A 12,106-nucleotide genomic window follows, 5' to 3' on the forward strand; every position below is an offset into this window, starting at 1 on the left:
GGGCTCTTAATTAGATAGATTGGTTATTATTATGAGGTCATTTGAAACAGGTGATGTCATCAGGTGATTGTAATTATTATTTGGTACAAAAGCAGCATCCAAGAAAGGTCTAGTCCTTCAGGAGCAAATGTGGGCAGAGGATCGCCAGTTTGCCAACAAATACATGAGAAAATTATTCATATGTTTAAAAACAATGTTCCTCAAAGAAAGATATTTCACCTGAACATAATTAAGATTCAAGGAATTTGCAGAAATTTCAGTGTGCAAAGGATAAGGATGCAAACCTAAGCTGAATTATCGTGTTCTCTGATCCCTCAGGCAGCACTGCATCAAGAGTCGTCATTTAACTATAAGTGATATCACGACATGGGCTCAGGACTTCTTTGGCAAACCTTTGTCAAGTACCACAATACATAATTATATCTACAAATGCCAGGTAAAACTGTACTGTGTTAAAAGGAAGCCCTATGTTAACAGTGTCCGAAAGCACCCTGAAGCGCAAAATGCTAAAGTACGAAGAAGCCATACTGTTGCCTACCTTAAGACTTGTTTGCAGGAAAAATGGGAAAAAATTACACCTGAAACACTTCATCACTTCGAAGTCAAAGTAAATTTCGAAATTAATACTCTCTTTTTTTATTTGAGTTTTCCATACTGTACTAACTTTTTCTGATTTGGGGTTGTACTAAATGCCTGTATGTTTTTGTTTTTCAAACCAGATATCACATAAATTTTATTATGGTAACAAAGCTGTCATTCTCATTGCTATTCTGATAACAAATAAGACTTAATCATTTAATTGCCCAACAACAGTTCTGCAATTCTGAGTGTGCTCCTCTCAGGCGAGTAGCCTTGACAAACAACCTGTAAGTAACATCGGTAAGTCCTCTCCAAATGCATCAGACACTTATCAACACTTTCTAGAAAAAATACATTTTGCAATTTTTTGTGTGTTTCACAGAGGTGAGTGGACTTGACAAACCACCTTTATGTGGCAAACTCTTTTCCTCTCCATACGAGCCAGACATTCTTCTAAGCACCCTGTACGTCTTGGAAAACATCGTGCAATTCTGAGTGTGCTCCACATAAGTGAGTGGGCTTGTCAAACCACATGCAGGAGAAACTCTCTACTTTCAAAGACTTTGTCCTAGCATTTATATACTGTTATTCTCTGAGGATTTTAAGAGCTTCTTTTAATTTGCTTTGGATAAAAGCATTGGCTAAAAAAATTAAAGGTCTGTGTTACATTTTTTTATATTTTAAATTTTATTTAAAAAATACATTATTCTGAATGAAAATACATACTCACTCTGCAGCTACTCTCAACTGAAGCTACTGTCAAAAGAGACAAAGATTACATGCACAGGACTACCAAATCTAAATGTGAGTTACCAGTAAGCTATGTATGAGTGAGTGTGAGGAAGAGGGCTTTCATCACCAAAATTAAATTTAACTTTTTTTCATCCCACACTCACCCTATCTTGCTCTCTGGGGTTTGCAAGGCATTATTCTTTGCAAAGCTGCTTTGGAACTGCATACTGTGAAGAGCACAATACATTTAAATACAAACTGAACTGATTTCATGCTTCTTCAGAGATTACAACTATTCTAAATCTTTGTACTGGTGCATTAAAGCATTGGTTTTCATTCTCGTGCTAAGTTTCACTTCATTTTTGGGCATTCTAATGTCTAAAATGTCTAATAGAACTAGAGAATAAAAAATAAAGTTAGCCCTGTAATTTATCTATAATGTATTCTCTCTTGAAACAATTCTGAGCATAGCTTTTAACAACAGATGGAGCTCTATGCTAGTTTTAACTGTACACTCAAATGCTCAAGGAAGAGTGCTTGTGCGTTTTATGTCACAAAATTAATCTAACACAGCTAGCTATAGCTATGTTTCCATCCAAAGACATGAACTGAAACCAAAACTCTGGGTACAGTGTGTTTGTGTGGACGATACGACTGAAGTTTTTGTCTCATAACATCATTGTGTAAGCTGTTTTCTCATTTCTGATTGGCCAACATGGCTGGGATCTGCACGTGTGTGGCATACACATCATGTATTCCAGGGCGTTCGTCCCACGAGACCGTTAAAAATATTTCAAGGGTTCACACTTTGATATTGCTTGACACCATTAGCAGGTTTGGCATGCTGTCCAGGGAAAGAACCCTGAGCTCGGAGATAATTGAGCCCAGGGCTACTGTCTGGTCAATAAGCATATAAGGGGGTCCAAGATCAGGTAGGTCTTGAGAGCTTCCCCTGGTAAAAGGAGGAAAACAAGGAGATGGGGTGGAATGGGGGATTCTTCCAAAATGAATATAAGGCAAGTAGGGTAAAATCTGTCTATTTATTGTAGGCTTGGAAAGATCTGATTAGATTATTGCAGATTACTGATAAGAGACCAGCGGTCAATCATATCACGTGCTCCTGTCAAAATTAGTTTGTAAAACTTCACTTAATTCCCTATTTGGTGTGAACATGCATAACATGCATCGCATTTTTGTGTTTTAATGTGGACGGAGATTTTTTTTTTTAAATGAAAGGAAGGAAATCTCAGTTTATAAAAATACCTGTGTACATGTGGACATGGCCTTTGGTTGTTTTTTTCTACACGGTTTCACTGTTTGTCCACACAAAAACAAGTGACAGGTGACTGAAACCGAAACTCTGGGTTCAGAATTTTTCAAAACTCTGGGTACAATGTGTTTGTGTGGATGATAAGACTGGAGTTTTTGCATCATAACGTCAGAATGCAAGCTTTTTTCTCATTTCTGATTGGCCTAAATGGCTGGGTTCCACACGTTTGTGGCATACGCATCGCGTATTCTGCATCATTCGCCCCACAGGAATGCAAAAATATTTCAAGAGTTCACACTTTGATATTGCTTGACCCTATTAGCAGGTTTGGCATGCTGTTCCTGGAGAGAACCCTGAGATTGGAGATAAATGAGCCCAAGGCTCCCACCTGGTCAATAAGCATAATAGGGGGTTCAAGATCAGGTAGGTGTCGAGAGCTTCCCCTGGTAAAAGGAGGAAAAAGAGGAGATGGGGTGGATTCTTTCAAAACGAAGATAAGGCAAGTAGGGTGAAATTGGTCTATTTATTGTAGGCTTGGATCGATCTGATTGGATTACTGCCGATTATGGATAAGAGGCCAGCCACGATCAACCATATCACATGTCCTCCCAAAATTAGTTTGTAAAACTTAACTTAATTCCCCGTTTAATGTTTAATGGGGGATTCATCCAAAATGAATATAAGGCAAGTAGGGTGAAATCGGTCTATTTATTGTAGGCTTGGAATGATCTGATTGGATTATTGCAGATTACTGATGAGAGACCAGCGGTCAATCATATCACGTGCTCCTGTCAAAATTAGTTTGTAAAACTTCACTTAATTCCCCATTTGGTGTGAACTTAGCATAAAAATGTCATTATTTCCTCCTGTTGGTTTCGTGTGCCCCTAACATGCATCACAGTTCATTTTTGTGTTTTAATGTGGACAGAGATTTTGTGGACGGAAAGAAAGGAAATCTCAGTTTATAAAAATACCTGTGTACATGGCCTTTGGTTGTTTTTTCTACACAGTTTCACTGTTTGTCCACACAAAAATGAGCAACAGGTGACAAACCAAAACTCTGGGTTCAGAATCTTTCAAAACTCTGAGTACAGTGTGTTTGTGTGGACGATAGTTTTAGACTGGAGTTTTTGCCTCATAACTCAGAATGCAAGCTTTTTTTTTTTTTCTGATTGGCCTAAATGGCTGGGGTCCACACGTTTGTGGCATACACATCATGTATTCTGCATCATTCGCCCCACTGAAATGCAAAAATATTTCAAGAGTTCACACTTTGATATTGCTTGACCCTATTAGCAGGTTTGGCATGCTGTTCCTGGAGAGAACCCTGAGATTGGAGATAAATGAGCCCAAGGCTCCCACCTGGTCAATAAGCATAATAGGGGGTTCGAGATCAGGTAGGTGTCGAGAGCTTCCCCTGGTAAAAGGAGGAAAAGAGGAGATAGGGTGGGAAGGGTGGATTCTTTCAAAACGAAGATAAGGCAAGTAGGGTGAAATTGGTCTATTTATTGTAGGCTTGGATCGATCTGATTGGATTACTGCCGATTATGCATAAGAGGCCAGCCACGATCAACCATATCACATGTCCTCCCAAAATTAGTTTGTAAAACTTAACTTAATTCCCCGTTTAATGTGAACTTAGCATAAAAATGTAATTATCTCCTCCTGTTGGTTTCACAAGCCTCTAACATGCATCACAGTGCAGTTTTGCGTTTTCATGTGAACGAAGATTTTTTTAATATAAAAGGGGGGAAATCTCAGTTTATAAAAATACCTGTGTACATTTTGACATGGCCTTAGGTTGTGATGAGAGTCTTCATTTTGTGCTCAGACTCACCTATGTACGATGGTGCCGGAGCGGCGAGCGAGTGTCGGGGGACTCCCTCCAGCGCTGGTGCTGGCCGGTGGCTCCCTCCGGGTCCTGAGGGACTGGCTCCTCTGCACCTGCCTCAGCACACTGCTCTTCAGATCCAGCAGCGTCGACATGCTCGTTCACTATCTGCGGAAAATACCACACACTGCATCAGCTACACCGCAGGAGAGGTGGAAAGGTGAAAGAACGAGGGGACGCATGGGGGCCATTATTAGAGAGCTCATCTCTGAAAGGTAGAACGGAGGAAACAATTAACCCTGAGTCCACCTCTCGGGCTGACCATTGGTTGTGCTTGCAACGGGCACAATGAGTAATTACAGGCATCATCCCTCCCTCTCGTAATCCAGTTATAAACACACTCTGCATAGGGCGCTCGCTGCGGCTGTCCAGTGTTAATTGACGTACGTGTCAGGCACATTTGTCTTCAGCCACAGTGAGTAGGCATTAGTGTGAGAAGCAAAGCCTGCAATTACTCTCCATGTCAAGACGGCGATGAGTTTTTCACCCGAGAGCTCAGATGTGGTGTAGATGCTTTGGCTGAGCCCCTCAAAATTGTTATGACCAGAACCACAGGTTTAAACTCTAGGCTCTTTTAACCCAAGTAGTCTGAGAACCGAGAATAACTGCCACTTCTGAGTACGGACTGAGAGTGAGTCACTGGTGAGCCACAAAATAAAATAAGCAACAGCTCTATACAAGGGAAAGAAAGAAGAGAGGGGGAAAAGAGTGTACAAGACTGACACAATGAGTAGTGGGGAATAATTTTGATTGATGTCACATGCAGACTTACTAACAGTTCTTTCATCTCATGACAGTCCGCCTTTGTCAAATCTCTAAATGTTGTGAGGAGGAGTTCTGAAGCCCAGTTGTTTTCTGTGCATCAAAGACATACGGATATGACTCTATGTTTGCTTGGAGATCTAGCATGTAACTGGTATGTTACTTTGCCATGCTGCATAGGACTGTGAGGATATTGGGGTGTGTTTTTACTGACATTTCAATTCTGTGAAGAAATCACGGTAGGCCAGTTATGCCAAGAGGGTGTTGAATGCTTGATTCTGATTGGCTGGTGAACATTTAAAGTGTGCAATTGTTTTTAGATAAACAGTTGTTCCATCTAAAGTTGTTCGAGCCAGGTCTTAATCACATTACAGATCCATCTCACTACACTAAATGATTTCATTTTACTGTCAAGAATGAAATGAAAACAAAACAGAAGGCTTTGAATGAGACATAAGATGCTAGTCCCACACACAGGAGAAAAAACATGACAAATATCTTGAAATACAACATCTAAACATCTTTGGTGTGGTATGCATAGTATAAATAGAATAACTGAGTCCAGTCCATTGACTTATTGGAAAATAATGCACACCAGTGGTGTAATGACCAATCTGCTTCACCACCTCAGGTCAATATTTTTACATATTTCTGGAGCCGGATATTGCAGTTCAGCTTGATTTCAACTCTTGAATGTGACCAAGAAAATCTGAATTAAGATATTTCAAAACACAGTGTTCTTGTGAATAAGATGCAGCAAACTGTAAATTAACGCTGGCCAAATTTAGCTGAACATCTTACGCCAGTTTTTACATCTAATTCCTGGAAGACCACTTTCCAAAAAGGTGATTAGCTTGCCCCAAAACTCCTGCATACATGTTTCTAGTAGTCTACAAGTCCTTGATTAGCTTCTTCATATGTTTAATTAATGATTGATCTGAACTTTGAAGGACAATTGGCCCTTCAGGAACAGAACTGGACACGCTTGTCTTATCCTGCATTCCAGACAACTCAGATTTAAGTTAATTTTTCTACTTCCTTCTTGGAAATAAAGTCTAGAAGTCACATTCCCAACATCCCTTCAATCACCAACATCCATCAATCACTTCACAGATGGTGGCTTGTTCTGCTTTAGTGAGAGATGCATGGAGCTAGATTATGAAATAAATATATAAATAATAACTTTCAAGTATGTTTACGGCACAAAATAAGTGGGAACTTTTTAGCTTTAAATTGCAATTTATAATGTCATTTGTCCCGTCAGCTGTACTCAAAGGACTGCTAGCCTTTTATGGTATTTTTGTTTTAGCCATAATTGGCACATTAACATAAAATGTTCTGAAATCATGGTATCTCACACGGCAAAAATATGACTGTGATATGTGATTGACTGGAACGCATTGAGGTTGGAAGTGGGACATTTCACTGCTGTAATTCTCACATGCCAACTGGGTCTGCAACGCATTGTTATAGTCTTAGTTGTTTGCTACACTTTAGCTGGAATTTCTTGAATCTTCCCAAGCAAAATCTGAATTAAGGTGTTTCGAAACTCATTGTTCTTATAAATAAGATGAAGCAAACTGTGTTAACGCTGGCCAAGTTTAGCAGAACATTGTACGCCATTTTTTACGTCTAATACCTGGAAGACCACCTTACATAAAGGCGAATAGCTTGCCCCAAAACTCCTGCATACATGTTCCTAGTTGTCCACAAGACCTTGATTAGCTTCTTCATATTTTTAAATGAGAACTTTTTGATCTGAACAAAGTTGATCTGAACTTTGAAGGACAATTGGCCCTTCGCAAACAAAACCGGACATGCTTGTCTTATCCTGCATTCCAAACAACTCAAATTTATTTATTTTTTCCTACTTCCTACTTGGAAATAAACTTTTGAATGCCACTACAAGTTAAATAAATAAATATCATCTCAATCACAGCCTCCATCAATCACTTCATAGATGGTGGTTAGTTCTGCTTTAGTGAGAGTTGCATGAAAAAAATAAAAAATAAATAAATAAATATATATATATATATATATATATATATATATATATATATATATATATATATATATATATATATATATATATATATATATATATATATAAATAATATCTGAGTGGGATAATAAATGAGTGGGAACTTTTTTGTTTTAAAGTGCAATATATAATGTCCTTTTTTCCATCAGTTGTTTTAAAAGGACTGCTAGACTTTTATATGTTATTTTTGTTTTAGCCATAATTGGCACTTTAACATGAAATGTTTTGAAATAATCACATCTCACATGGTAAAAAAAAATAGGACTATGACAAGCAATTGACTGGAACACATTGAGGTTGGAAGTGCAACATTTCACTCCTGTAATTCCCACATGCGACTGGGTCTGGAATGCAATACTATAGTCTAAGTTGTTTGCTACACTTTTGCTAGCTGAACTTTTATTTTTCTGTAAATCATACCAAACAGATGATTCAACTAATCAAGGTGTTCAAAAGAGTGCTGAACACCTTCATTAACTAGATCAGCTGTGTTTGATCATCGTTGCAGCTAGGGCTGGGTGGTATATTAAGTTCTGGGGATATATCGATATGATTCCCCAACACGATGCGTATTATCAGGGGGGACCCGTATTTCACTGCTTATATATATATATATATATATATATATATATATATATATATATATATATATATATATATATATATATATATTATTTATTTATTTATTTATTTATTTATTAATCAGGCAAAACTTTACCTATTACAACTCCATTGAACCAATAGGATCCTAGGTGGACCAATTGTCAGTGGAGACCCATTTGCTCATGACACTTGTGTTGTATCGAAATCTGACTCCCCCTCGCGTGCATGCACGTCACACAGCGGCTGCAGCTGTCACAGCGGTTTATCAGAAACCTTTTGTCGATCATTTCTTTCGCAATTGACAGCAAGAACGAACCTAGAAGCCTTGTCAAATTGACAAGCGGCACCTGAATGTGTTCAAAAGAGTTAAAAATGCCAAAATGGGGCGAATATATACCGCATTTCGAAAGTGAAGCAACCTCATATTCACAGATTATAAAGTTCAGTATTTATTACACGACGGTCTCTTCTTTACATTTGCTTTATAACACATTTAGCTCTGTGTTCTGGTCTGTTATAAAGACTGTTTACATTCATATGCTTAACCAGCATTTCATCACAGTACTCTGAAACTATTTAATTACTTCTCATATATATAGTCTATTTTTTTCATCTCCTTCAATATTTAGTAAAACAAGTTTTGTCAAAACAAAATAAAAGAAAAAGTGTAGGATTTTTTACATGGAGTGAAAGACTGATCTTTAGATATATTGGATATGTGCGCTGTTTAATAATTGTGCACAATATATATATACAATATAAATATATATATATATATATATATATATATATATATATATATATATATATATATATATATATATATATATATATATATATATATATGTAAATGTGTAACTAAACACATATACAGCTGATTTAATTGTTGTTTATAAATTACACAACTGTGGTATACAGGATTACTTATAACAACACTGGAATTGTGACATAAAATACTGTGTTTCATATTTACAATCAATGTGTTTTTTTTTTCTATCCTACAATACTTTTTGTTGTGTTACTATTTAAGTGTGCTCCTTTATTGCGCTGACATTTTAGCTGTTTTCTATGGTTCTGTTTACTTTGTCATTAGCACAACAGAACAGTAGTGCTGTCTATAGTGTTAAGCAGGAAAAAAACTGTACTGTATTTATTTATCAAAGATTTTTTTGTAATTTGAAATGTTGTGCAACAGTTTTAAGCAGGAGAAAAACCACCTGTACTGTATTTTATTTATCAAAGATTTTGTGCAACTTTTTATTTGTAAACAGGGAGGGAAACCCCTGTGTTTAAATTATATTTAGCTCAAAAATTGTTTAATAAAGTTTTAATAAAGGCTTTAACTCTCAAGTAACCATTGGAAAGTATCGGATATATATCGTATAGGCCTAACGTTATGCCTCATAAAAATACCGGCATATGAATTTTTGCCCATATCGTCCAGCCCTAGTTGGAGCAAAACTGTGCAGAGCTGCGGCTCTCCAGGAATCCAGTTTGAGAGCCACGCTGTAGACATTTGTTTTCCCAGTCAAGTCAGACTAGTATTTTGTCTGATGTCAGAGGGGGTAAGAAGTGTTGTCTTCGTGTCCAAAAGATTCTGGATTTTTGTGGTATTAAGACATAATATCTGCGTGTATTTAACAATTGATTCAAAAACAAACCTGGTCATGTGACAGCAGCTTACTGTATTCATACTTCATGTCTGTTCACTTATGTACAGTATAAATGCTAAACAATGTATGCAATGTACTGTGTGAATGCTTTGCTGCACAGTATTTATAGTAACAAGGTAAATACAGCGAGCATGTATAAGAAGTCTAATAGACTGTTGGGCTTTCAGTAAATATCTAATAGATGACATCTTGCGATAGTCCAAAAATAGACAGGAATAAATGACTACACGTGAAATCTGACTAATCTCTCTGTTTGATGACTACTCAGTTTTAGACTATGTCAATTAGATTCTCACTGACAGGCCAAATTTATCCCTGTTTTAGCCATGCTTAGACATCTATTAGATATCTTTAAAACCCAATTGGTGGAATCTGTACCCACAGAACTGCTCGATAGTGGAAAAATGGCTGTAGATTAATTATATAAGGCTAAAAAAACGTACTCAAGTCAACTGAAATCAAGAAACTCTGAATTTTAGCAACTAATGTTGACTTGCTAATGTGGATCTGCTTACTTTCAGCTTGGCTAAACTTGTAGGACAAGAGGAGAGCATGTGTTTGCAATTCAGCCTCTTTTATCCTATCAGGTGTGAAGTAGGGGGTTCATTCCGCTCTGGCGACCGCTGATAAATCAGGGACTAAGCCGAAGGAAAATGAATGAATGAAGGTGTGAAGTAACAAATGCCGAAAGCAAAGTAGCTTATATATGAACCCCAGCACCAGTCTTGATGGCAAATTCCACCAGTCGCCGTGCTGGAATTGAACACAATGTGCATCGAACGGCACCACAGCGCATTCACCTGAATTCTCAGCTCTTACCGGTGGCAATTAGCACCAGGCCACCGAGCAGCTGCTTCCCAGGTGAACTCATTTCAATTACGCACTCCGCCATCTGAATTGAATGTCACTCCGTCTCAGTCATCTGCTCCCATGAAAGGCGAGAACTGACACGCTACCAAACGCAAGACAACAGCTGCCAAGGGAGCGTTGCCATAGCCGAGAGCGGGAACATCGGCTTCTTCTCACCAGGTCGTCCCCGCTGAGCCGCTGTCCCTCTCAAAAGCTCTCGGGCCACGTGAATGACACCACTGCTCAATGGAGAGATGGTAAGCCTGGCATTCAAAGGCTTCTCCACTGGGGATGGAGGGTCTCTATGGTAACAGTTGAGCAAGATGAGCCGCCAATGCAGGTACACGGAATTCAACAAAGCTGCACAAAACATGTCCTTGTTTTGCCTATTTCACCTTTTTTTTTGGGGGGGGTTGGGTTAAGCTGGCAATATTGTTCAACAATACCTTCTATTTATAAAATATAAATGTACAAGTTAAAGTTCACGCAAAACCAAAAGTGTTAAGGTGTTAAGCCCGAAATTTTTGTATGTTTTTTTTTGTAGTTGGTATTTTTTTCAACCCAGGCTCATTCTGAAAACATAGCCATATATACATTTTTGGAGAGCACCAAATACATCCCAGGAAGTACGTTCTTTTTTTTTTTTTGCAGTTTTTGTTTTCGGAAATCCACCATAGGCTGCTGTGTAAGCTTCCTGAGATCTTAAATTTCTATTTTGCGCTTGCTGTTCTTGCGTAAATGCATCAGAGGCCGCTGTCACTGACTGACTGACCAACCAACCGATGAAGCCTTGTTTATACTTCTGCGTCGAGTGATCGGCATGACCCATGGCGCATGCCTTGCGCATTGCCATGCATTTATACTTGTGCGTGCCGAAGTCACTGTTGTGTTGCTTTGCAATAACACTTCCGAAACGCTAGCTGAAGGGGAGGTTTTAATGTTCCTCTGTGTAGAGTTTCTTTGCTGGTGTTTTGTTTTTTCTAAATGCTACCTCTCACCCTGCCATTTACTTGTTTATTTTCATGCTTTGGCTTTTGTTTTTGTCTTACCCACTTTCTGGAACTGTTATCGGTCAACTCCACTCTGCATCTCAAGCCCACCAATTTACGCTGCGAGCCACTGAACAAACTGGTAACTGCAGGAAAGCCATCCATTTTGAGGTAAGCATTCAGCTGCTAGTGTGAAAAGGAACAGCATCATACTGCCCTGTAGCGTTCATTTTAAAGACGAAATGCAGCTATACGTACTTCTGACTATATAATTCGCGTTCTCCAGAAACGTATATAGGGCTACATTTTCAGAATGAGCCTATGCTGATTTTTTTTCATATTAATTTATGCACTGTGTTTGTCAAAGATCTGTGCTGATGCAGTGATGACATTCTGTTTTTTTGCCTTTTACAGTGGCTCTATACTGTTAAAACACCTTTCAAATGCTTTTACAAATGCAAAATCTAACCCGATTTGAATATTTTTTGGCATATTTTTTAACGTGCAAAAATTATGGACAAAATTTTTGAATTCAGTGTGTGAAAAACTTTAGTATCATTATGTTACACTGTAAAAAAAAAAACACACAGGGTTCCACAATATCGATTTGTGTTGGAACAAATGAAGGAATTAAGTTAACTTATTAGTTTTTTGCAAATTTAAGTGGATTGAACATAAAACAATGAAGTCCCCCCCCCCAAAAAAAACAAGAATTGA

The 12,106-nt window shown here is 38.0% G+C and overlaps 1 protein-coding gene across 1 annotated transcript in view; it reads right to left on the reverse strand.

Moving 5' to 3' along the window:
- Window positions 1-12,106, reverse strand: part of baiap3 (BAI1 associated protein 3) — a 123,093-nt gene that overhangs the window by 92,091 nt on the left and 18,896 nt on the right. The window contains exon 2 of the mRNA XM_056454231.1: window positions 4,419-4,580. Within this exon, the coding sequence (XP_056310206.1) occupies window positions 4,419-4,567 (149 nt within the window). The 5' untranslated portion in view covers window positions 4,568-4,580. The remainder of the gene's footprint in view (window positions 1-4,418; window positions 4,581-12,106) is intronic.

Source organism: Danio aesculapii, chromosome 3, assembly GCF_903798145.1.
Source record: "Danio aesculapii chromosome 3, fDanAes4.1, whole genome shotgun sequence".
NCBI classification, from domain to species: Eukaryota; Metazoa; Chordata; class Actinopteri; order Cypriniformes; family Danionidae; genus Danio; species Danio aesculapii.